Source organism: Schistocerca nitens, chromosome 4, assembly GCF_023898315.1.
Source record: "Schistocerca nitens isolate TAMUIC-IGC-003100 chromosome 4, iqSchNite1.1, whole genome shotgun sequence".
In the NCBI taxonomy this organism is placed as follows: domain Eukaryota; kingdom Metazoa; phylum Arthropoda; class Insecta; order Orthoptera; family Acrididae; genus Schistocerca; species Schistocerca nitens.
Genome location: NC_064617.1, coordinates 658,915,416 through 658,942,648, shown reverse-complemented (window position 1 = coordinate 658,942,648; position 27,233 = coordinate 658,915,416). Strand labels below are relative to the sequence as shown.

Genomic DNA, 27,233 nt, shown 5'->3' with positions numbered 1-27,233 from the left:
CTGCCGAACGAACGGAATGCCGAGTACCTCGCCGGCCCAGATGTTCCCCCTCCAAACCGAGGGCCCCCCCGCCAAACACACATTTCGCCCCGGCCCGCGGCACTTTTTCTTCTAGTAGACGACACGTATATACGTATATATATATATAACTTCTACTTTGCTGACACATTTTACGTTGTCTTTCACGTATCCGCGTTTCCTCCGCAGCCAAAGCTCTCGGCCAGCGCCGCGGTCCCGCTACAAATAAAAGAGGGAGACGCGCCTTCCTGGGAGGTCATTCACAGCCGAGCGGCCAGGGACGTCACTCAGCAGCAGCGGACGGGGCCCAGCGTCGAGCGAACAGAGCCGGTGACGGCCCGACGTGACACACACACGCCTTCCGCGCCCTCAATGCGAGCGATAGCCATGCTGGCCAGGTGGCTGCTGATCCTGCTGGCCGTGGCCGTCAGCCGCGCCTTCCCCGCAGCGGACGAGGAGCCCGCGTCCTACCCGGTCGGCCCCGGCGAAGCCGACACCGACGCCGACGCGTCCACCTCGGCGACGTCGCTGCTGGAGGAGGGAATCGAGGGCGCCTACCGCCTGGTCAAAGACTGCGGCGAGCGGCCGCTGACCGCCTGCCTCAAGATGCGCGCCCTCACGCTGATGGACCGCGCGCTCAGGCAGCCGGGCGACGTGCCGCTGGTGGAGGGCGTGGCGCTGGTGCGGACGACGCCCGCCTCCGGCGCTGCCACCGGCAGGGCTCTCACCCAGGAGGAGCTGGACGCGACGCTGCCGCGCGACGCTGACGAGAAGGACGCCCAGGTGGAGACGATGCTCGTCGACAGGGTGGCGCGTTTCCTGCAGAGCCACACGCTGCAGCTCAAGGTGCCCGACTCCGCCATCTCCGAAGTCCGCAGGACACTCGACGAAGGTACGACCAGGGGCACTCTTGTTCTCTGTTACTTATAAACCGCATGTGTTTCACTAGTGCCTTAACAAGCTGCATTTTGAACGTTCGTGACACGTTAAAACTGCGTTCCATCTCTCAATCTGTTCTGATGCTCTGAAAATATATTCTTACTACCTCTTCTCAATATCGAAGAAAATTTTCAAACTTCCACTAGTTTTGCACGTACCAGTTTCTACCACCTACTCGAGCGTGGGCTACAACGCAGTTTTAATCTGTCTTGAACGTTTGGTCCGACGAGCACACCAGTAGTGATTACTCCTCCTAACAGCTCAAAAAATAGAGTATTCAACTTTATTGACGATACAAAAGTGGAGAAGGGCAGCAGTCACTCGCTGAATCCGTAATTTATTGCAGATCAAGATTTCGTTTGTTTATGCTAGTGTCAACTGTCAGACGTTTAGCTCACACAGTCCGCAGCTCGGGTTCCCTGGTTCGATTCCCGACGGGGTCAGGGATTTTCTTTGCCTAATGATGACTGCGTGTTGTGTGCTGTCCTTAGGTTAGTTAGGTTTAAGTAGTTCTAAGTTCTAGGGGACTGATGACCGTAGATGTTAAGTCCCATAGTGCTCAGAGCAATTTGAACCATCTTTTAGCTCAGACATGGTTTTGCTATATGACTCTTCCGGTAACGGACAGATGATGTCTATGTTATAGTTGAAATCTAGAACTGCAATAAAACACGGATTCTGTGAATTACTACTGTTCCTCTTTATGTATGAATATTCGACGGTCGCACCACCGATATCCAGTAGATTCCTATCTAGTTTATAGACGATTTTGTCATTCACTGGTAATCATTAAATTCACATAGTCGATGTCTTATTGTATGTAGCTCATTGCACTGGTATCTAAAAAAACCTTCAAGTTGTTGGTTACTATCAATATTGTTCAGAACAATCTGATTATCACAGGCACAAAATGTAATGCGTCTTAAAGCTGAGTATCAAATCTGTTAAACAAATGACTGCTAGAGCTATCTCCACGAATGAAACTGTCAGATACTGCAATACTGTTTCTTTGTTTTAGGCACAGAATCGTAAACTCATATCTCTATGTAACGATCATTTGATTATATACTACAGGTTATGTATTACAGCTATAAGGGGCTGTCAAATGAGACCGAGACGGAAAAAGTAAGTAAACTGTTTATAGTTTCAAAAGTAATCCTATAAATTTTAATATATTTATGCCACTGTGCGACAAGACGATCAATGCCTTAATAGGAAAATCTTTGCGGATGCCTACGGAACAGTGATTGTACCCAGGCGGCTACCTCTGCGTCCGAAGTAATTCGGCGGCCACGAATGCCTTTCTTCATGGTTCCAGAACTATGAAAATCGCATGGAGTCAGATGGGGTCGGTATGGAGGATGTATAAGGGCTTCCCAGCAAAACGTGGACAGCGTAGTCGAAAACACGGTGGCACATGTCGGCGGACAGTATCATGCAACACAGTGATGCCGTCCGTCAACATTTTAGGGCGTTTGGACTTGATGGTGCTCTTCAGTTTCTGAAAAGTGTCCATAGTTATGGTGATTACTTTTGAATAACGAGCAATTTACTTACTGTTTCTTATCTGTCTTATTCTCATTTGACTACCGCTGATACGGTCCAACTCCCATTCTCTTATTCCAACCTCTTTATCACTACGTACGTGGAGTTTCATTGAGTTAGGGATTGCAATTTAATGGTGCTCTGTCTATGTAATTGACTCGACAATTTTTGTGGTCTTCTTACACTTAGTTTCACCCTGCTGGTGATACACTATTACATGGATCTAACTTGTACACCTTTTAACACCAACTATATATAATAACGTCTATGATACGCCCTTCACAATCCAGTTTCTTCCCCTGTCCTTCAAGCTTCACTTACTCTTCTGCAGGTAGTTATTTAGACGCCCCTTTCTTCTTCTACCTAAATTTCTTCGTAGTATCCGTTCTCCATATGCTCTTTTTTAAAATCTCCCTACTCCATACTGAAAATGATTCGCAGTTTCCTTACATCAGTCTATTTGAGTGATTCCTTCAAGAAGGTCATGTCTTTGTAAACTAAGAGAACAAAAGATATTCAGAATTTTTATTTATTTTTATATTGGAATGTAATAATGGTATTGTTCTTGTGGTCAATTTGATCGACGTGGTCAGTGGTACGTTCGCTGTTTAAATTCTCTCCATATTCTCATTATTAATCGGCGAGCATTACAGACGTATGTAATATCTCTCAGCTTCTTAGTAGTCTTGAACATATATATTCAGCGCAACAGCAGTAGAAATCTTACATCGAGATGACGTGAATACCTGTTTTGTAATTTTTTACACATATACGAGAAACACTTTCTCTCTCTCTTTCTCTCTCTCTCTCTCTCTCTCTCTATCCCACGCACACACACACACACACACACACACACACACACACACACACACACACACACACACAGACACACACACACCGGGCATTTCATCTGCGTTACAGGGAAGACTTTTATAAAAATTATACCACCTTACAGAAGCTCATTAATAAAGTTTGTATCATATGACGCTCACGATCGGTAAAGAAGACAATCGGCCGGTATTTTGATAGGTAATGGATATCTTTCTTCCACTGAATACTATATAAGACTTTCATTTAGGGAACAGCCATTTTAGAAACAGTTCCATATCATTTTCTTAGTGCCGTGTTGATCGGCTATCTGCACGAACACCCGTGCTGAGAATATAACTGATACCATTCGTTTGATTCAATAATCATTTACATCGGTTATCTTGCAAATTGTCTTCCATCAAAGCATGAAAATACTAAAGGAATTGCAAGTCGAATACTCAATTCTCAGGAGTATAAACTGCCACAGGAACGTCTGTGTGCAGCATCGTCAAAGAACAGTTAACTTTTTCTCCGCACTCATACGCGCAACCGATAACTGACAAACACAGTATTTGACAATCAGTTCAGATAATTACAGAATATTTAAGTGTCGGGGTCAGGGATTTTCTCTGCCTCGTGATGGCTGGGTGTTGTGTGCCGTCCTTAGGTTAGTTAGGTTTAAGTAGTTCTAAGTTCTAGGGGACTTATGACCACAGCAGTTGAGTCCCATAGTGCTCAGAGCCATTTGAACCATTTTCATACTGTGAAATAACATCCTTAATTTCAACAACCAATTTTTTTCAAATATTACAAAAATGGATGTGCTGTTCTCTCTTAGTAGATTATTTGTGAGTTAGTACGCATGTAAAGAGTAAATACTTCATTAGTTATCTTCTCGCGCGTATGGTAGAAAAATTCCAAGCAGAAATTCAAATTCTGAAACGGCATATTTTTGAAGTCCTCTTACTACTGAATCCAGAATAGGTACTGAACATTCAAATGACTTGTTCAGAGTTTTCGTTCTGCGATATTTGTAAGAGTAGGCTAGTGTCCTAGACCACAGTCTCCCTTCCGATTAGACCACTTCCAGATAGAAAATATGCGTCTCGTTCTTGCACGTATATTTGCAGAGTCATCTGTTTTGCGAAGTACGGTGCTGCTCGGCGTGACGAGCCGTGTATAAACATCGTGTCGAGAGGGATCAGTCGCCTTACGCAAGTCGATTAGCTGCACTTTCATCCAGCTAGCACTTGCACTCAGCCGGCACTGTTGAGCTTCTGACGTCGAAGCAGCCTCTGAAAAACAGAGGATGTTTCACTCCAGAGCCTTTGACTACTGCTGAATGGCGCTGGTGCCAAAGAAGCGCCGTGCTGCCTCTCTCCTGTTGAGTAACGGTCACGGCCCAGCCTCTGCTGTGTCATAAAGCCTGGCTCATACAACAGCAACGCAGTTTATTGAAAACAAACATTTTGCACGATTCAGTCTACATCGAAATTGGAACCAAAAAGAAACCAGTGGATGCAAGATAAGTACTAGTTATATGAGATATTTTGAATCTGTTTGTTTTTTTTTTTCATTCTGAAGACAGCTGTTGACAAAAACATACAAATTAGACGGCAGTCCAGTCCAGACTGTGTTAGAAAAAATTGAAATCCATATATACAGTTACGATCATGGACTGACTGCAAGCCATAGGTGCAAAATGTGGAGGAAAATTAGAAAAATTACCGACGTCGTCATAAATCTTGAATGTCATAACTCTGAAATGAGGCAAACCAAGAGATACAGGCTCCAACGTTAATAGTTCAGAGTAAAATAGCGTACGTGGTCGTCGAGGCAAAAGAATCACTTGGTTCAGAAAGGAAACAAGCTGACCTCAAGTTTCGAATAATGGCGTATTACGAATGGAAAGGGAAAGTGTTCTGTCGCCCACCAATATCAAATAACGGACGGGTAATATTTCAATATAAAGGATCTGGACTGCGACCATAACCAGCGCAACAGAGCCAGAACAGTAAGCTGCTGTTTCATGTGTGGTCAGAAATTAAGTTCTGTAATACTTAATAAACTCATCCGTCACGTGCGTTGCACTATTATGTTCAATAAAAATACCAACACGAACAGATGACGAGACTTTTCTACCATACAAAAAAACTACTCGCTTCAATCATTAATTTACTAATAAAAGAATACTGAAACAATAAGTATTAAAATCTATATTGGGTTAAGTTGTGAATACAGCAAAGAAAAAATTCGTAAGGTAAAACACAGTAAAAATAAATTATGTTGTTAAGGTAACTGACAGTTGGATTTACCCATAAAGAAGCAAATCAGCATTGCATAAAAGAAAACAAAGGCTTGAAATTTCATTAATGGAGAGGAAAGAGAGAAAGGAAATGAGAAAGACAAATAAAGTAAGTCAGCGAAATTGATGAACGACAGGGAATTGGAGCTTGTGGTAAATAACAAGGATAGTGATGTAGCGCCATAAATGATGGTAGTGTGGGATCAAAAAGCTAGAATAGCCTCCGACAGCAAATTTTTATTTCTGAAACTTTGGGCGCTTTTCATTGATTAGATTCACGATTAGTGAAAAATAGACATAGCAGAACACTTATAGTTAAGGAGATAACAATGTAGAGGACGTAGATCAAGTTAGTGATAAAATCTGATAGAAAGGAAAGTAATAGGGAAGAAAGGGCGAGATTATTGGCAGATGTACACAATCTGTGCGATAAAGACAAAGCGAGAAGTAAAAGGACTAGAAAATATATATTACGAATACGTTAGAGAAATTAACGACGTAAAAATCCGAAGATGTCAATAGTGTTCACATTCATGTCTGTATATACGGACAATGTGTATCCACTGTTAGCTTAGATTGCTAGAAATATGTCAAAAACAAGTATTTTCCAAATTATTATAACATAATATTTTCTTAGCAGCGAGAGGGAAACATCAACGAAGAAGCTGATTTGCTCTTAAGAAGATTGTGAACCACCTCAGTCGGAGAATTGCCAGTTATATGGCCTGTGATGCAAAAGAACAGGGTGGGAATTAAGATACTCCCCACATTGTGATACTTAAAACCGACATATCACGTGGGTACTACAATATAGTCGTCGCCATTATTCTGATGTCACAAGTTGACTATTCCACTTTGAAATAAAGTAAAAAATTCAGAAAGTTTTTTGCTCTCTTGGGCTACAAATTAAGGCTTAGTCTATGAACTGGAGGAAGACGGACTAGAATTAGCCCCTACCCAGTTCAAGGAATCCTTGAAATAAATCGATATAAGACATATGCGGAAGAACAACTAGAATTTAAAAGCTTTGGCTCTGAAAAAAGGACAGGATGTTATCACATTAATAATAAAATACAATGATAACCAAGAATTTTGTAATACGTGTTACGCTATTGCTATCAGTCTCACAGTTATGGCAACCAGTCATCGCCCTGTTTTGAATCTCCAACATCAGCCGTGTCTGCTCACTAAATTATATGAATTCGAGTCCACCTGTTATTTAATATCTAATCGTGTTTCGGGATCTTTGTGCAATCACTAGTGGCTATATTTATTGAATTCTTTTTCCACACAACATTAGGTTCCATATAATAATGCAAAGAAAGGCCTACAATATCTTTTGTTTAGAATGTTAGGTTCCATATAAAACGGTAAAAGGTCCTACACAATTCAGATTCTAGAAAGTAAGACTTGAATAAATATACTCGTTGATGAGGGCACAAATGTGCCTAAACTCGTTTGGATTTTAAAAAAGTATAGGTTTTTGTATAAATAGAGAACATGGTGTTCCATAAGGTAGTGATCAATTACGGGAAAGTTCACGAGGTTTCCGTCTGACCTGGAAACGTAGAGTATCATGTTCTGATGTGGGAGAACTGACGGCCTCGGATGGTTCAGCCTAGACGAAGCGGGGCTAAGACAGGTTTCCGAGAAGTCAGTGATCGGGACGGTGCTCCGGTTCAAGGGCAGCGGACTGACCCACTTGCGGCAGCGGCGGCTCTTCCGGAAGCGGAGACGTCCAGCCTGGAAACGTGATCTGGGCAGAGATGCCGCCTGACCGCTACGGCTACTGGTATGCGGGAGCCGCACCTCCACTGCCGCCAGCTCCGGATACGCTTACCGCCCTCACGTTGCAGGGCAGGTGCTGACGACTTTTATTGATGTTCGCTAGCCTGGACATGACGAAATCACAGCTCACTTTAGTGTGTAAAGATGGCTTCTAACTATGGACAAATGTTGTGATTGTTTCATTTCACACGATCCGCTCTGACGGAAAGCTTGACGCTGGCCTAGTTTCATTGACCTAGGTCCCTATAAACTTCCGGCAACAAACGTTACCTGTCATTTACAACGTAACGCACACACACACATTACAGTGGTCTTCAGTCCGAAGACTGGTTTGATGCACCTCTCCAAGATACTCTATCCCGTGTAAGCCACTTATCTGAGAATAACTACTGCAACCTACATCCTTCTGAATGTTACTGTATTCATCTCTTGAACTCTCAGCGATTTTACGATTTTACTCCCCGTTACACACACATACACTCACACACACACACACACACACACACACACACACACACACACACACACGCCTCCCTCCAATACTCAATCAGAGATCCGTCAGTGTTTCAATGTACCCTACCAACCGATCCCTTCTTTTAGTCAATTGTGCCACATTTGTTTTTATCTCCCCATTATCTCCTCATTAGTTATATGATCTACCCATCTACTCTTCAGCTTTTTTCTGTAGCACCACACTTCAAAAACTTCTCTTCTTGGCCCAACACAAATTCCTTGCCATTGCCAGTCCATACAGAGGCACCAATTGACAAAACCAGCATTGTTCGACTACCCATTTTACCACTTTTCTATTGGAAACTAAAACTTATCTGTAGTTCTTCAGTAGACACGGTGTGATATGATACGTGACAGTTCCTGTACGCTGGGAACAGCTTCGCATTTGTACAACGCTATTTTGTAAACGTATCTATGGTAAAGCGTCTTCATAGCTCCGTAATTGGTATTTGTTTTTGTCTACAGCCGTTTGCGCTTCGTAGTTGAAATCTGTCAGAACCACTGCCAGGTCTCAGGTATTTCCTTGCGTTGATTCGACTGTAATTATGTCTTTTGCAAAGAATGACCGTATTAAAGCTTCATTCATGATTCGTAATATTTTTTACGTATCTCGGTGTTTATGATGTCATATTTCTTGATTTTGGTGTTGTACAGACATATACATTTGTAGGTAAATCCAGCGGCATATGTGGATACTGTATGCGAAGTCTGTCGTGAACAGAGTTAATGGCAAAGGAATAACCAATTTAAACGTCATGCTTGATGCTCACGCATCTCAATGTTTATGACGTCGCATCTCCTGATCCAGCTGCGACGCAATGATACAATTCTGTAGGCACATACAGCGCTATACGTGGATACTGTCTCAAAATGTGTTGCGAATAGAGTTAGTAGAAATGAAGTAATAAATTTAAATGTCATGCACAATGCGGCAGCTTCCCACTATCTCATTGTTTATGACGCCATATCCCCTAAATTACTATTGGTAGATGGTTCTTACCCCAATAACGATTGTTGCCTGATGGTAAGGGTTGGAATCACTTCACTGGTTTAAGAGGAAATGTTGAACGTACGTACATTCACACATACGAGGGGCGTTCAATAAGTAATGATTCACTTTTTTTTCCAGAAAGCAAGTTATTTTCATTCAGTATCCAAATACAACACATTATTCTCAACTCTTTTGGCTAGAAAACGCTGTTTTTCAACATTATCTGTGTTCAATACGATGGCCTTACGCCACCTTACTGCGACCCGGCGCCTTGCTCCATCAATAACCTCCTAACCATCTACATACTGCTCCCCGTGGAGTGCACACTTCATTGGGCGAAACAGATGGAAGTCGAAAGGTGCGAGATCTGGGCTGAAGGATTGATGAGGAATAACAGTCCACTGAAGTTTTGCGAGCTTCTCTCTGTCTCGCAGATTTCTGTGAGGCCTTGTGTGGTCATGGAGAAGGAGGAATAGCAGAAGAAGAAGAAGGATCGCTTCGAATGAGAGTGTCCGCACGTTCTGTCATTGAAGGAATCGCAGCTGCGTGCGTGTGGCCGGTACATGGAAGATAGGACAGGTTTGCGGGACCTTATTGCGATCATGACAGAGTCACCCGACTACTCACAATCCTTTTGTTCACTTACGGGTCTCCGCAGAAATTCGGCAAGCACCTATGGATGTTTGCGATGCTCTGGTTTTCCGTCAAAATAAACTCAGTGATTGATTTCTGCTAGGGACGCACCTCCTTAACAGATGCCATTTTGACGACTATGTATAGCGGCGCCATCCACAATGTTTGACACAAAATTCCTAATTTTTTCAACTGAAATTGCCCAGGAAAAATCGTATTACATTACTTGTTGATCTCACCTTGTACATACATATGTACACTTTTATAATATGTGTCGATATATACGTTAATTAGGTGAGGCTCTCTGTTTTCTCAAATCCATGTGGAATGTTGATGTTTGGGTAAATGAGAACACAGTGTCATCACAGAAAATGGTAGACAAGAATCATTTCATATTCATACAGCACAATATGACCGAAGTAAGACTGGCCAGGAAAATGTGAATAAATCAGAGTGGAAAAATAGAGGACTGTTTGTGTTTTAAAGTCCGCTGGTTCGCAATAGGGAAACCACAGGCCAAATCTGATGAAGTTTTGCACAGATGTGTTAGACTGTGTCTGTTTATGCACGTCGATCACGTGACGTCGCCCTTTTCAGTTTTGAGAGCACAGTGAGCACGTAAACACGCCTAAAAATAGCGTCTCCCGCGAAGTATGAGTGACTGTTGAGAGACTTCGCCTGATTTCATGCAGCCCACATAACACAACTGTCACGATTTTTTTTTTTTTTTTTTTTTTTTTTTTGCATGAAAATTCTCTGCCGCATGCTGCAGGGGCAATGGAGACGCTCCTGTAGCGTTTTGGATGGGAGGCGTTTGATCATCCATAATATAGCCCGTAATGGGCTCCACGTGAGTTTCTTATCTGATCACATGAACTGCTGGGTATGGAGACAACATTTTAGCACAGACATCGAGCTGAAAGCCAGCGTAGAGAATTGTTGGAAAACAAAGAAGAGTGCCTTCTATGACGAGGGTACTGAAAAGTTTGTACATTGCTACGTCATATGTCTAAGTCGGAGCGGCGGCTATGTAGAGAAGCAGATGGAAGATGTAGCTAACTGTTACAAATATAACATTATTTATTCTAACTGTGGTTTTCATTTCGTGACAGATCGGACCTTAATTAACGAATAGTCCTCAGTACGTTAACTTACTTTACAAACAGGAGAATTCTTCTTTAGGGGTTTCATAACGAACTGCATGACTTCCGGTTTCTAATGATCTATGTGCTATCTGTGTTATGTTTCCACCAGCAACTATAAAAACTTCTGGGGCAAGTTTCAGATTGTTAACCACCTAAATGCTGCTTGTTGTTGTTGTGGTCTTCAGTCCGGAGAGTGGTTTGAAGCAACTCTCCATGATACTCTATTCAGCGCAAGCCTCTTCATCTCCGAGAAACCACTGCAACCGAATCTTTCTGGATCTGCTTAAGGTATTCATCGCTTGGTCTCCCTCTACGACTTTTTCCCCCACATAATTTCCTCCAGTACTAAACTGCTGATCCCCTGATGCCTTAGATTGTGTCCTACCAAACAATTCCTTCTTCTAGTCAGGTTGCACGAAATCACATCTATTCTATTCAGTAGCTACTCATTTACGTGGTCTACCCATCTAATCTTCAGCATTGTTCTGTAGCACCACATTTCGAAAGCTTCTATTCACTTCTTGTCTAAACTGTTTATCGTCCATGTTTCACTTCCATACAAGGCTACACTCAATCCAGATACTTTCAGAAAGGACGTCCTTGCGTCTATACTCGATGTTAACAAATTTCTATTCTTCAGAAACCATTTTCTTCCCGTTGTCAGTCTACATTTCATATCCTCCCTACTTCGACCATCATCAGTTATTTTGCTTCCCAAATAGCAGAACTGATTTACTACTTTATGTGTCTCATTTCCTAATGTAATTCCTCAGCATCACCGGATTTAGTTACACTACATTCCATTATCCTTGTTTTGCTTTTTTTGAAGTTCATCTCAGATCCTCCTTTCAAGACACTGTCTATTCCGTTCAACTGCTGTTCCGAGTCCTTTGCTGTCTCTGACAGCATTACAATGTCATCGGCAAACCTCATAGTTTTCATTTCTTCCCAATTCCTACTCCAAATTTGTCTTTTGTTTCCTTTACTGCTTGCTCAGTATACAGATTAAATAAAGTCTGGGATAGGCTACAACCCTGTCCCACTGCATTCACAGCCACTGCTTCCTTTTCGTGCCCCTCGATTCTTATTATTGCCTTCTCGTGTCTGTACAAATTTTAAATAGCCTTCGCTGCCTATATTTTGCTCTTCCCACGTTCACAATTTTAAACGAGTATTCCAGTCAACACCTTAAAAAGGTTTCTCTAAGACGACAAATGCTACAAACGTAGGTTTGTCTTTCCTTAACCCACCTTCTGTGAGAATTCGTAGCTTGAGTACCGCCTCGCGTGTTACTAAATTTCTTCGGAATCCAAGCTGACCTTCCCCGAGGTCGGCTTCTACCACTTTTTCCATTCTTCTATTGCAAGCAAGAGCTTTGATGTGAACGTATGACCCTCATAGTTCTTACTGGTCCTTTGGTAGGAATGGTAGTTTTCCATTTATTCCTCTAATGCATTAGTCTCCATGTACTTCTTACACACATGTAGTACCATTTGCTGTATATTAATCATTGCCCGCCGGCCGAAGTGGCCGTGCGGTTAAAGGCGCTGCAGTCTGGAACCGCAAGACCGCTACGGTCGCAGGTTCGAATCCTGCCTCGGGAATGGATGTTTGTGATGTCCTTAGGTTAGTTAGGTTTAACTAGTTCTAAGTTCTAGGGGACTAATGACCTCAGCAGTTGAGTCCCATAGTGCTCAGAGCCATTTGAACCATTTTTAATCATTGCCCTCTGACGCTCACTCCATCTTCGGATGGGGTGATGGCTGAGCTGAGTTATATTAACTGCATTACTCCTATGTAAATCGAAAGATGGTTAAACAGACTTATTTGAAAGGCAATACTGAATATTGCGTCCTTAGTGACATAAAAGACCTAATCAAAATCAACGAAGCAGTGTCATATTCACCATTGTCATACGAGGGAAAGAATCGTGAAAGCTTTCGGGTTTGAACATTTTTGCTTACTCTTTTGGTTACTATCCCATTTTGGTTACCATCCCATGACTGTGAGTGAACCAGCATGCAGCAACAATACATGGACTAGGAGATAGATGTTTCAGTAATGCCTTGTAAATTAGAACTGCCAAATAAAAATTACAGATAAAATTCTGGATTAAGGTCCAGAGTGAGAAGCTATCAACAATAAGATTCGATGATGACATTACTATCCTCCGTGCAAGTGAGGGAGAGTTAAGGGACCTATATATACAGGGAACAGTCTAATGAGAACAGAGTAGGGTTTGAGAGTAAACTAAAGTAAGACGAAAGTGCTGAAGAGTAGCAGAAATGACATTAGCTCATTAACTTAGTTTCTGAATTTGGGCATTGAAGTAAACGAACTAAAGGAATTAAAATACCTTGGTAGTAAAATTACGCATGACGGACAAAGCAAGGAAAAATATAAGTAGCAGACTAGAAGGAGCCAAGAGGGCATTCCCCGATAACAGACGTCTCCTAGCATCGAAGTAAGTCTTAATTTGGGGAAGAATTTGCTGAGAATGTTCGTTTGGAACACAGCATTATGTGGAACTAAATTATAGGTTATGTTAAATCCGGTAATAAGAGACTCAGGTGGTTTGAGATGTGTTGTTACACAAAGACTTGGAAAATTAGGTGGACATAAAAGAAGAAGTGAGAGGAGATTCTCCCTGGAATAAGCGGGATAAGGAATATGTTAAAAACAAATGTACGAAGAACGGACAGGATGGTAAAACATATGTTAAGGCATCAGAGATAACTTCCATGGTACTAAAGGCCGATCTACAGTGTAAAAACTGTAGAGAAAAATAGAGGCTGGAGTAAGTGCAACAAATAATTGACAAAAATATCAGGAGTGAATCTTATCATTAATACCCGTTCGTTCAGAGTTTTAATCCAACTACTAGACATTTGTTTACTAGCTCGTGTGTAGCAAGATATGAGCAGTAACGAATGTGGGGTCGTAGAAGTGCTTTTGATTGATGATATCAGCAGCGAGTCCATGCTTTGATCCCTATCTCTGGCGGTATGACTTACCCATAAACGACATGGAAGCAGCTAACCCGGCAGTCCTCGTTTATTGTGACTTGAAAGTGGCAGTGACATTGCCACAAATTTCATATTACATGACAAAAGTCTGCATTTCTATTTTCCCCACGTGCATACGTTTGTGAGTCCATGTGGCTAGTTTTTCGTTCTTTGAGTATATTTGATGTTGCGCGGGTACCTGCGTGGTGCAGTCCTTTTGTATTCGACGCTACGTAGATGATAGAGTATCCACCTCGCGCCTTATTTTTGAAGCGGCTTCTCATTTGGCAACACGAGGCTGTGGATTCCGACCAACACCTTTTCATGACTGCAAAATCTGAAATGGGACGAGGGAGAAGAGCTAGGGACTTCCGGGTTAGTATCCGGCGACGCTAACGACCATATCGCGATGATGGCAAAGCTGATGAACACGTCTTTAAATCATGGGTGTTATGTCATTAGCGTAATAACTACATCTGTATCTATACTACCAAAGTTCTTGGAGCACTGTTTTCTTTCTGCTTGCCCTCATCGATTCACGATGGTTCTTGTGAAGAATTATTGTTGGTAATCTCAAATTTCTGTGGTTGTCTCATCGTGGTCATTTCGTAAGACATTTTTGGAAATTATAATTTCCCGACTGTTCTTGGGTTGCACGCTCTCGAAACTTCATCAGTAAACCTCTCTGCGAGGTATGTTTCGCTTGGAACAAATGCTGCTGGAGTTTGTTGATTATTAATCTCTATATCGCACTTGTCACCTTTCCTTGCTTCTTCTGCATCCTCTGTACTAATCTTATGTGATAAGGACCCCATACTGATGGGCACTACGCAGGAATTCCTCGACCAAATTCTCTGTAGGCCACTTCCTTCGTGGACGCGTTGCATCTCCTTGAGATCCTTGCGGTAAATTTGAGTTTGGCATCTGGTTTTCCTACTACTGATTTTGTGTAATGAACCCACTATATGTCGCTCCGGACAATTACTCTTAGGTATTTTGCGGTAGTTTAGCGTCTCCAGTGGTTTGTCGCCAATAGTCTAATCGCACAGTAATGGTTGTCTTCTTATATTTACGGGCTATACATTACATTGTATTTACGTTCAGTGTCAACTGTCAATCCCTGTACCCTTCTTCGATCCCCTGTATGTTTTCCTGTATTTTGTGGTAGTATTGTGGCGTTGAAACATTTCAACGTCAGAGAATAATGGTTCAAATGGCTCTGAGCACTATGCGATGGACGACGAGATCTCACCGAACTAACAGAATCCGATAGCGGTTTTTAACAAGAAAAACCATTACAATATTTTATTCAGCAGATCAGGAGCTTTAATTGGCGCGGCCTACTGCTTCTCATGCGAGCAGATAACTGCATAATCCCCAACACCCATTGCATGCGAACACCGCAAAGTGCCTTCGTTCTGCCGTTTCTCAGGGGCATAGCCAATCTTAAATGACCCCCAACGTCACCAGAAAGTGTCAGCGGACATTTATTATGTAACAAAAGTTGTTCCCCATGAGGTGATCTACCACCCCTAGATATTCGTCGCAAAGACTTTCAGGAAGCCTTTAAGCAGAGGTGATAAAAGCCATGAGATGCATCTTAATATCGTATCGGACCTCCTTTTGCCCGGCGTGGTGAAGCAACACGAGGTGGCATGTTCTCAACAAGTCGTTGGAAATCCCCTGCAGAAATACTGAGCCACTCGCCTCTACGGCTGTCCGTAATAGTGGATGTGCTACCGGTGACGGATTTTGTGCACGAACTGGTGTCTCGATTAATGTCCCACAATCGTTCGTTGGAATTCATGTTGGGCGATCTGGGTGGCCAAATCATTCGCTCGAATTGTCCAGAAAATTTTCCAAACCAGTCGCGAACAACAGTGGACTGGAGAGTATTGCCTGTCCAACATCATACCGACACATTTAAGGCCGGCATAGTTTAAACCGTAACTAACGTTAAACAACGCAACTACTGCCTCGTGTGGCTGATTCACCTGACCTGCTATGCTCCACGACATCTTTATCCTTGTTCTCACGACTAGTGACATGACATCTTTGTTTGGGAAAAAAATGACTCTGAGCACTATGGGACTTAACATCTGTGGTCATCAGTCCCCTAGAACTTAGAACTACTTAAACCTAACTAACCTAAGGACATCACACACATCCATGCCCGAGGCAGGATTCGAACCTGCGACCGTAGCAGTCGCGCGGTTCCGGACTGAGCGCCTAGAACCGCGAGACCACCGCGGCCGGCTTTGTTTGGGAACATGAATCCCATGAATGACTGAAAATTGTCTCCAGGTAGGTTAACCTAACAATTTCCAATCAATGATCGGTTCAGTTGATCCAGAGGACCCAGTCAATTCCATGCAAACATAGCCCACACCATTATGGAGCCAGCAATAGCTTGCACAATGGTCCATGGGACCATGGCTTCGTGGCATCTACCCGCCACTCGAACCCTACCATCAGTTCTTACCAAGTGCAATTGAGGCTCATATGAACAAGCCACCGTTCCCCAGCCATCTATGGGGCCAGCCGAAGTGGTCATGAGCCCAGCAGTGGCGCTGCAGGCGATGTCGTTCTGTTAGCAAAGGTGGACTGCTGCCATAGCCCATTAACGCCAAATTTCGCCGTACTATCCTAATGGATACTTTCCCCGAATGGCACACTGTTTTCTGCGGTAATTTCACGCGGTTTTAGTGCCTGTTAGCACTCAAAACTGCGCAAACACCGCTGCTCTCAGTTGCGTAGGCCGTCGGGCACTGCGTTGTCCGAGCTGAGACGTATTGCCTGAAATTTGATATTTCGGCACAATCTTCATACTGTGGATGTCGAAATATTTAATTCGGTAGCGATCTTCGAAATGGAATGTCCAGTGCGTCAAGCTCCAACCAGCATTTCGCGTTAGGAGTCTGTTAATTCCCGTCTTGCGGTCGTAATCACGTCGGAGACCTTTTCAAAAGAATCGGACTGTTCCGCGAATGCACTTCCCTTTGGTAACCCTTGTACGCGGTACTACCAGCATCTGATTATGTGCATATCATTAACCCATTACTTGTAATCTTATTGTGTATTAAAGAGTATTTATTTTAGAGTCAGGTGATAAAATGGGAGTAATGTTACGAAAATGACTGGAGTCTTTGGAAGTTGATGATGATGTTTGGTTTGTGGGGCGCTCAACTGCGTGGTTATCAACATCCGTATAAAGTCCCAATTTTTACACAGTCCATTTTTTTCACAATCCAATCTACACTACTTGCCATTAAAATTGCTACACCACGGAGATGACGTGCTATAGACGCGAAATGTAACAGACAGGAAGAAAATGCTGTGAAATGCAAATGCTTAGCTTTTCAGAGCATTCACAAAAGGTTGGTGCCGGTGGCGACAACTACAACGTGCTGTTATGAGGAAAGTTTCAAACCGATTTCTCATACACAAACAGCAGTTGACCGGCGTTGCCCGGTGAAACGTTGTTGTGATGCCTCGTGTAAGGAGGAGAAATGCCTACCATCACGTTTCCGACTTTGATAAAGGTCGGATTGTAGCCTATCGCGATTGCGGATTGTCGTATAGGGACATTGCTGCTCGCGTTGGTCGAGATCCAATGACTGTTAGTAGAATATGGAACCTGTGGGTTCAGGAGGCTAATACGGAACGCGGTGCTGGATCCCAACGGCCTCGTATCACTAGCAGTCGAGATGACAGGCATCTTATCGGCATGGCTGTAACGGATCGTGCAGCCACGTCTCGATCCCTGAGTCGACAGATGGGGACGTTTGCAAGACAACAACCATCAGCACGAACAGTTCGACGATTTTTGCAGCAGCATGGACTATCAGCTCGGAGACCATGGCTGCGGGTACCCTTGACGCTGCATCAGAGACAGGAGCCCCTGCGATGGTGTACTCAACGATTTCAGATGAATCCAGGTTCTGTTTACAGAATCATGATGGTCGCATCCGTGTTTGGTGACATCGCGGTGAATGCAAATTGGAAGAGTGTATTCGTCATCGCCATACTGGCGTATCACCCTGCGTGATGGTATGGCGTGCCATTGATTACACGTCTCGGTCAGCTCTTGTTCGCATTGACGGCACTTTGAACAGTGGACGTTACATTTCAGATGTGTTACGACCCGTGGCTCTACCCTTCATTCTACGGCTGCGAAACCCTACATTTCAGCAGGATAATGCACGACCGCATGTTGCATGTCTTGTACGGGCCTTTCTGGATACAGAAACGTTCGACTGCGGCCCTGGCCAGCACATTCTCCAGGTCTCTTACCAATTGGAAATGTCTGGTCAATGGTGGCCGAGCAACTGGCTAGTCACAATACGCCAGTCACTACTTTTAATGAACTGTGGTATCATGCTGAAGCTGCATGGACAACTGTACCTGTACGCGCCATCCAACCTCTGTTTGACTCAATGCCTAGGCGTATCAAGGCCGTTATTACGGCCAGAGGTGTTTGTTCTGGGTACTGATTTCTCAGGATCTATGCATCCAAATTGCGTGAAAATGTTATCACATGTCAGTTCTAGTATAATATATTTGTCCAATGAATACCCGTTTATCATCTGCATTTCTTCTTGGTGTAGCAATTTTTGTTGTGGCGTAACAAGACAGCCACGCCACTCGGAAGTAGCCGAAAGGCACGCGTTATCTCACGCAGGCTAGTAGATAGGTCTGAAACAGGATACGTAATGAATGCTATAAAGAAAAGTACGTAGCTCCTGGAATACTTAACTTTAATCCATCCTTGTGGTACATCGCTCTTGACGATACAAGTGAGACTCTTTAGATACAAGCTATGTAATGCTAATGGCGCCTTGCTAGGTCGTAGCCATTGACTTAGCTGAAGGCTATTCTAACTATCGGCTCTGCAAATGAGCGAGGCTTCGTCAGTGTGCATCGCTAGCTACGTCGTCCGTACAACTGGGGCGAGTGCTAGTCCGTCTCTCGAGACCTGCCGTGTGGTGGCGCTCGGTCTGCGATCACTGACAGTGGCGACACGCGGGTCCGACATGTACTAATGGACCGTGGCCGATTTAAAGCTACCACTTAGCAAGTGTGGTGTCTGGCGGTGACACCACAATTTTAATGGCCAGTAGTGTAGTCAGTCTCACAAATGATGATGGAGCCTTGGAAGTGAGAGGAAAATGGTCGCGTATGCCAACGCAGTATAGGAATTACAATATCGTTCCTGCACATTGTACCGGCTGGGTAAGCGAGACTGATATTCGCCTCGGCTGTTGCAGCTCGCGGTAAGAAGAAGAAGCTGAAGATGCTGCTGCCGCTGCTGCTGCTGATGAAGCTGAAGGCGGCGGCCATCATCCCGTTGGCCCTGGGCGCGCTGGCGCTGCTCGCGCTCAAGGCGCTGATCGTGGGCAAGCTGGCGCTCGTGCTGGCCGGCCTGATCGCGCTGCAGAAGCTGCTCGCCTCGCGCCAGGGCACGCAGACCTACGAGGTGGTGGCGCACCCCCACTACTCGCACTCACACGTCTCCTCCTACGGCGACGAGCACGGGCACTACGGCCGGTCGCTGCCCGACGACGGCGCAGCCGCCGCCGACGCCCACCAGATGGCGTACAGCGCCTACGCCAAGGCGGAGTAGGCCGCTCCTACACCCGCGGCCTCCAAAGCTTCACCTGACCAGCGGTGGCCGTTAGACGTGTACGTCAGACTCCACTCACTATCCGTAGGCGAACTCATCAGATGCCTGCCTACATCCCCTACATCGCCCGTGTCCCTTTAGAGAGAAAGCAATTCATTTGTATCACCCACTTTCCTTCCATCGAGCTCCACTCTGCGACATACAGACTGCCCTCGTCATAGGTGACCTCTGACAAGGACAGTACCTCCTTGCCTGGACGTGTACAAGTGACAGTCAGAACCTGCGTACGTACCCTAAATATCGTGAATTAATGTTGACATCAAATTTCCTACCACACATTCCTCACCGTCATCCTCACTCTCCCTGCTTAACGCCCACACCGCACTCTCTCTTGAAGACAGGAAGAAAAAATTAATCTTTTCGACATTAGTACGAAATTTTGACAAGAGACAACTTCGTAGAACATCAGCCCTCCCTTGTTTACTTCGTAAAGTAAGAAAATATGAAAAAAACTAAATGACTTGACAACAATATATTTCGAAAATACTCGACTTTTAGTCACATCCAGGACCTTTAAACAAATGTAATGACGCAAAAAGCTGCCCACAAAAGTAACTTTCACAGCAGTTAAAAAAATATCTCGAAAAGACGAAGACTTGTGGGCATCCAATAGACACATGGACAGATTCTCTGTACGAAGGATGACGAACTGACCAAACAGAAAGACGCTGAACACGATGCGGTACGACTGACAGACTACGTGACATGGCAAGGAGGTGCTCCTCTCCAAACCCACGTTCATAATCGTCACTGTTCTACAGTGGAGACGGCATGGTGGTTACGGGTGAAGCGACTGCAGAGGCGGTCGGCAGAAGCGGTGGGTCAACCGCGGTGGCAAAACAGAACAGTACAAAGTGAGACAGGCCAGCGCCACGAAGGGGGACCCGTGTGGTCTCTCCTGAGAATCAACAGTCTGCGCATTTATTTATCTATTAATGTATAGTGTGTATTGAAACATAATTGTTCGAGTAATCTTAACTTATTTATATTGTTAAACAATAAAAGAAATGAACACTTATGAAGTCTTTTCTTTTCTCGTCAAAACTTTAATATCACTTATCTGCGGAATAATTATTATTATTTAATTATAACACTTCGTCGAGTCGTTAAAATAACGCTGTTGTTCTGTTCTTTAAACAAATCTTCACAATTACGAAAGGTTGTGACCTATGCGCCGAGAAGACATACTTTAGTAGTCTTTGTCGGTATTTTATTAAGTTTACAACAAACACAATTTATGACATACCTAGAAATACATGTTGAAAGGGAATGAAGCATAGCAACAAAGCAATCAACAATAATTGACTTTTACCCAGTAAACCATATATATCACAATATTAATATAGATCATTTGGATGACCGGTCACAAATCACTTGGTGGTAATCTAAAATAGTGATTCAATTAGATAGTAGATACAAGGTTATCTGTCAGTACATCCCTGGTTTGACTGACGACTGCATGAAAATACAAGATATACAGAAAATAGACACGTAACAAGATTTTTACTCACATTTTTTTGAGACATCAGCCTTCTGAATGATTTCATGAGACCCGCCACCATTTTCTATACTGAGCCAACCTCTTCATCTTAGAGCAGCACTTGAACCAAATGTTCTCAGTTATTTATTAACTGTATTCCAATATATGGCTTCTTCTACTTCGTTTTACCATCCGCAGCTCCCTCTAGTACCATGGAAGTTATTCCTGATGTCTCATCCTAGCCCTTCTTGCCGGCCGCAGTGGCCGAGTGGTTCTAGGCGCTACAGTCTGGAAGAACGCGACCGTAGTCCTAAGTACTAGGGGACTGATGACCTCAGCTGTTAAGTCCCATACTGCTCAGAGCCATTTGAACCATTTTTGTCGGATGAAACAAGAACTGCAAAGGCGGCCATAAAAAAAGTGCTCGAATTTTGTGACACCATACGCAATAGCCAAAGCCTCTTTCTCAATTTGTGAATAATTTCACTGAGCCTTAGACAAAACTTTTGATACGAAAGCAATAGATCCGTCTTTAGCACCAATCCTGTGCGAAAGCACTGCTACGATTCCGTAAGAGGAAGCGTCAACTTGCAATACAACTGGTTTGCCCGGATCAGAGTGAACTAAGCGTCGATCACTCAGCAATGCATCTTTAAGTTTTTTAAAAGCTACTTCGCACTCACTGTCCAAACAAATGGGAAATAGAATGACATTTTCACCCTGCAGCGGAGTGTGCGCTGATATGGAACTTTCTGGCAGATTAAAACTGTGTGCCGGACCGAGACTCGAACTCGGGACAAGTTTGGAAAGTAGGAGACGAGGTACTGGCGGAAGTAATGCTGTGAGGACGGGGCGTGAGTCGTGCTTGGGTAGCCCAGATGGGCAGTCGGCTTTCAGCCGTGTTACCGTGCGGACGGACTCGGCGCGCCGGGCAGCGCTCCGCAGGTGGTGGTGTTTACCCGCTAGCGCGCGGTTGCGTCGTTGTATTGCCGTATAGTACCGGTACCGACCCGCCATGGCGTTCTCATATCGACAAGCTACAATTAAACTAACGTTCAACGTATCGTACATGAGACCGAAGGCCCATAAAATTGAACGGTTTCTTCGAGACATCATGCACATAGAACTGCAAGAACTGATAGGCATTCATTTGTCTATTGTATACAGCACAGTGTATCTCAAACTGATTGACGAAGCGGCCTGCGACAGACTACTCCAACGATCTGCAACCGGCTTTCGCTTCTGTGACGCAGACGGTAATGTGAGCGTGGTAGGAGTTGACCATGTTGGTCTGGGGGTGCGCAACGCGCGCATCTTCGAACTACCGTTCGAAGTTCCTGACAAACTTGTCAATGATGCGCTGCGGCCATACGGCACTGTTCTGAGCCACACAGAGGAGAAATTGAACACATTGGAAACGTATCCTGTCCTTAACGGAGTACGACAAGTGCGCATACAACGTAAGAAGCACTTTCCATCATATGTTTTCGTTGGTGGCTGCCGCGCAATTGTTATATATGATGGCCAACCGAAGACCTGCTCATGCTGCGGCCAGGAGGGCCATGTTAGATCTGAGTGTCTGCAGTGACGCCTCGTATAGGTGCCCCGCAATGAACTTTCCCAGCGATCCACGATGATCTCTCTCCCGCTAACGTATGTTGAGTCAGCGTGAAATTATGTGATGGATGATCATAACCTGCTACCTCCTCAAACCGCTGTGAGCTCCGTTGGAGAGTCAGCGCTGTCGTCGACGCCGCAGCCAAACGGTGCAGAGGTTCTTACAGCCTCTGTCCACCGCAGCGTCGTGGGCACCCATCCGCCATCACTGTCGGGATCGGACACAGGCATTCCTGGAGACCTAGACCGTGTCGAGCCCCGCCCTCCAGTGGATGTCGAATCTTGGGCCCGCAAGCAAAAATCATCCAAGCCACACAAGAAGAGGCGATTGCCAGTTGAAGAACGGGACAAGGATGTGAAGTCGGCAGAAGACATCGACTTCGTTGACTCTTCCACAGTTGCAACGGACTCCAGTGGCATCATTCACCAGAAGGCGCCTGAAGACAAGGAACACTCTCCTACATCTGGTGGCCCAGAAAACGAGGCGCATTGCGTCGACTTCCAAAATGTGGGCTCCTGTGAAGGCGACCAGCCACCGCTGGCATCACAATCCTCTCTTGTTGATTGGGCAGACGATATGGAGGCCGATGATGCACAGCAAACATCGATATCGCCACCAGAGCCCATGGCTGACATTGAGCCCGGAGGGCTCTGCTAGTCAGGAGATCATATGGCACAGTAATGCACAGCATGCGGCTGGATGGTTGTGTGGTGTACGAGATCACTGTGGGCTTGCACCAGCACACTGCCTCCGCCACTTGATATGTCCCAGGCATACCGTGTGGGAACAGTCAGTGGCAATGGTGTCCACTCCACTGTCAAGACCCGCATGTTACACGACATAATCAGAGCGGCAGACTTGGACATTGCCCTTCTCCAGCAGGTCCGTCCCGAGCTACGTTTAGACCTTTATGGCTACACCACCTACAGCCTACTCTCAGGTGATGGCGCAGGAGGAACGGCCATCCTTCTCCGAGATGGCATAGACGCGACGGACGTGATGTACTTGCCGAACGGGCGAGGCATCGCTCTCACACTTGTCGCAGTTCGCCTCATTAACGTCTACGCTCCTTCCGGTAATTCGCACCGTGGTGACAGGCATGTCTTCTATTCGGAGGAGGTAGCCCCATTTGCTAGGAAATATGGGCCATTACATAGTGGGCGGCGATTTTAACAGTGGTCTGCGGCCTGAGGACCAGATACCGCATTACATCGCATGTCCGGCTCTACGAGCATTGATACGTGGCCTCGCGCTGCACGACACGTGGCTCTTACATCATGGGAATCAGTGTGGATGTATGCACTTCACCAGCCACACTGCCAGTCGTCTGGACCGGATATACGTCTCGCATGCCCTCCGCACAGCAACCCGTTATGCAGAACTCTGGCCGACAGCCTTCACGGATCATCTCGCCTATATCTGCACTATCACCTTACCCTGACAACTTGCAAGACGCAGCAGAGGCCCGTGGACGCTGAACGTCTCCCTCCTTCGCGAGGAAGCGTGTCGGCGAGCAGTTACTAACACGTGGCGTCGACGTATTAGGCGCCTGCCCATGTATGTTTCCACCTTGCTGTGGTGGCTGGGATGCATCAGACCTGCACTCCGAAAGACCCTGATGGCCTACGGGCGTGACAGATCGAACTGGCAAAGGACAACATCGGAATTTTACTATACAGCGTTACGTGGGCTGGCGACGCAACCGCCGTCTCCCGAACGTCAGATAACCGTACAACGCATCAAAGCTCGTCTACTTCGCATCAGAGTAGAACAGCTAGAAGGTGTCCGCATCCGTGGGTGAGTGAAAGACTGTATCCCCAACGAAACGGGATCAGTCTATGGTTCAAATGGCTCTAAGCACTATGGGATTTAACATCTGAGGTCATCAATCCCCTAGACTTGGAACTACTTAAATCTAACTAACCTAAGGACATCACACACATCCATGCCCTAGGCAGGATTCGAACCTGCGACCGTAGCAGCAGCGCGGTTCCGGACTGAAGCTCCTAGAACCGCTCGGCCACCGTGGCCGGCGCATCAGTCTATCATAATGTGCGTGAGAGGCGCCACCGCAAACGTCAGCTTATAACGGCGGTAAACACGGAAGAGGGCGGCTGCGCAGTGACGCAAACGGATAGTGTCGGAAGTTCCATGCGGCTTTTCGCGGATGATGCTGTAGTATACAGAGAAGTTGCAGCATTAGAAAATTGTAGCGAAATGCAGGAAGATCTGCAGCGGATAGGCACTTGGTGCAGGGAGTGGCAACTGTCCCTTAACATAGACAAATGTAATGTATTGCGAATACGAGGAAAGAAGGATCCTTTATTGTATGATTATATGATAGCGGAACAAACACTGGTAGCAGTTACTTCTGTAAAATATCTGGGAGTATGCGTGCGGAACGATTTGAAGTGGAATGATCATATAAAATTAATTGTTGGTAAGGCGGGTACCAGGTTGAGATTCATTGGGAGAGTGCTTAGAAAATGTAGTCCAGCAACAAAGGAGGTGGCTTACAAAACACTAGTTCGACCTATACTTGAGTATTGCTCATCAGTGTGGGATCCGTACCAGATCGGGTTGACGGAGGAGATAGAGAAGATCCAAAGAAGAGCGGCGCGTTTCGTCACAGGGTTATTTGGTAACCGTGATAGCGTTACGGAGATGTTTAATAAACTGAAGTGGCAGACTCTGCAAGAGAGGCGCTCTGCATCGCGGTGTAGCTTGCTCGCCAGGTTTCGAGAGGGTGCGTTTCTGGATGAGGTATCGAGTATATTGCTTCCCCCTACTTATACCTCCCGAGGAGATCACGAATGTAAAATTAGAGAGATTAGAGCGCGCACGGAGGCTTTCAGACAGTCGTTCTTCCCGCGAACCATACGCGACTGGAACAGGAAAGGGAGGTAATGACAGTGGCACTTAAAGTGCCCTCCGCCACACACCGTTGGGTGGCTTGCGGAGTATGAATGTAGATGTAGATGTAGATGTAGATATAGCGCACACGTTCGCCCGACACTATGGGACCTTGTACGTGGAAGATCCGCGAAACGTACGTGATTATGACGAGCTGCTGCACGATTTTCCCGCCCCTAGGGACATAGCACCCGTTGATAGTCTGCTGTTGCCCATTACATCCGACGAGCTGACATCGGTCTTGGCACGTGGAGCACCGAACAAGTCGCCCGGACCGGACGGTTTACCCCTTTAATTCTACCGCACTTTTTACTACCTTATGGGCGACAAGTGGATCCAAAGGTTTCAAGACCTGATCCACCCTGATTTCACTGTCCACACAGAATTCACAGACGGCATCTTGATCCCAGTACCGAAGCCGAATGGTGGTTGTACGTGGCAGGCCTTTCGCCCACTCACACTCCTCGACAACGACTACTAGGTTTTCGCCCGCATCATCCGCGCGCGTCTCCACACCGGTATCGGGAAAGCCATCCACACCGATCAGACATGTTTAGGTGGTGTCAACAACATTCATTCGGCGTTAGGAGCATACCGCGACGTAATTGTTTGATGGCGGCCTGCAAAATACGAGGCGCCCTTGTCGCCGTAGATTTTGACGACGCATTCGACTGCGTCGACCACGGCTAGTTACGCGCAGTTTTGCAACACATGGGCCGCTCTGCAGAATCTGCACAGGTAGTCCCGCATGATGGTCAACGGTTATCAGTCTGGTCACATTGTTGTTGGACGGTCAGTGCGACAAGGCTGCCCCCTGTCGGGTATATTATTTGCGGCAGCGCTTGAACCAGCATTATATGGTCTACGGCAGCGATTAACAGGAATTTCCATGCGGGACGTGACCTTTCGTTCTTGGTACATTAGTCGATGACGTGGTGTTCCTGGCCAGATCAGAGGATGAAATTCATATGGCGCTACAGTGGCTACGCCAGTACGGGGCGGTCGCTGGGAGCGTCATCAACGTGAAGAAGACAAAATACATGGATGTCGGAGGGGGCTTTCCCACGCAATGGTGGTGCCCTTTGACAAGGTGCCCGTACTTAAGTGTTTAGGTGTGCAATTCTGTAGCAATGTTCGCCGCACGGCGGCGGCAACGTACCGCCGGCTCCTACACCAGACACGTGCTCTGCTGCAGGATAAAAAATTGCGTCGCTTGGATATGCTCCCCAGAACACGTTATGTCGACATCTATCTTGTCTCCAAACTGAACTATTTTCCGCATGTCCTTCCCTTGACGGCTACGATGGCCATCAGATTTAAATCAGGATATGGACATTTCGTAAGCACTGGCCTTGTTTTTAAAGTCCGATACGCCACCCTGACACTGCCGTAGCGGGTGGGCTGTATCGGTTTAATTCATGTATCTAACCGTGCGCGATCGCTTTATCTGAACACTATGCGTCGCACGTGGACCTCTGCCCACGCCACTTTGACGGGCACCCTGATAGCAGAAGTGGCACCACACTCTTTGCATCCCCCGGTTTCTGTAGGACACATTTCACCAGCACTCGCCCACATCAGAGAGTTCCTGACTGAATTCAGCTACATACGGTCAGAATGTCCGACGACACGGATGCCCAGTACGAAAGACTATTATTGCCTCTATCAACAACAGCAACCTATAAATAAGGTCGCCGACAGACATACTGAAGTTGCCTGGAACACGGTGTGGCGAGCGGTACACACGACTTTTCCACCTACCACGGCGCGTTCATTATGGTACGTGGTTGTGAATGGGAAGTTCGCTACTCGTCAGAGGCTACATTCCATACATCTGACGGACGACC

General features: G+C 45.6%; 1 protein-coding gene across 1 annotated transcript; it reads left to right on the top strand.

Annotated features, from left to right (window-relative positions):
* Positions 1-405: 405 nt before the first annotated feature.
* On the top strand, positions 406-20,335 carry LOC126252632 (uncharacterized). The gene is made up of 2 exons (XM_049953533.1): positions 406-910; positions 18,960-20,335. The coding sequence occupies exons 1-2, from the start codon at positions 406-408 to the stop codon at positions 19,313-19,315; spliced, it is 861 nt and encodes a 286-aa protein (XP_049809490.1). The 3' UTR covers positions 19,316-20,335.
* Positions 20,336-27,233: the final 6,898 nt, after the last annotated feature.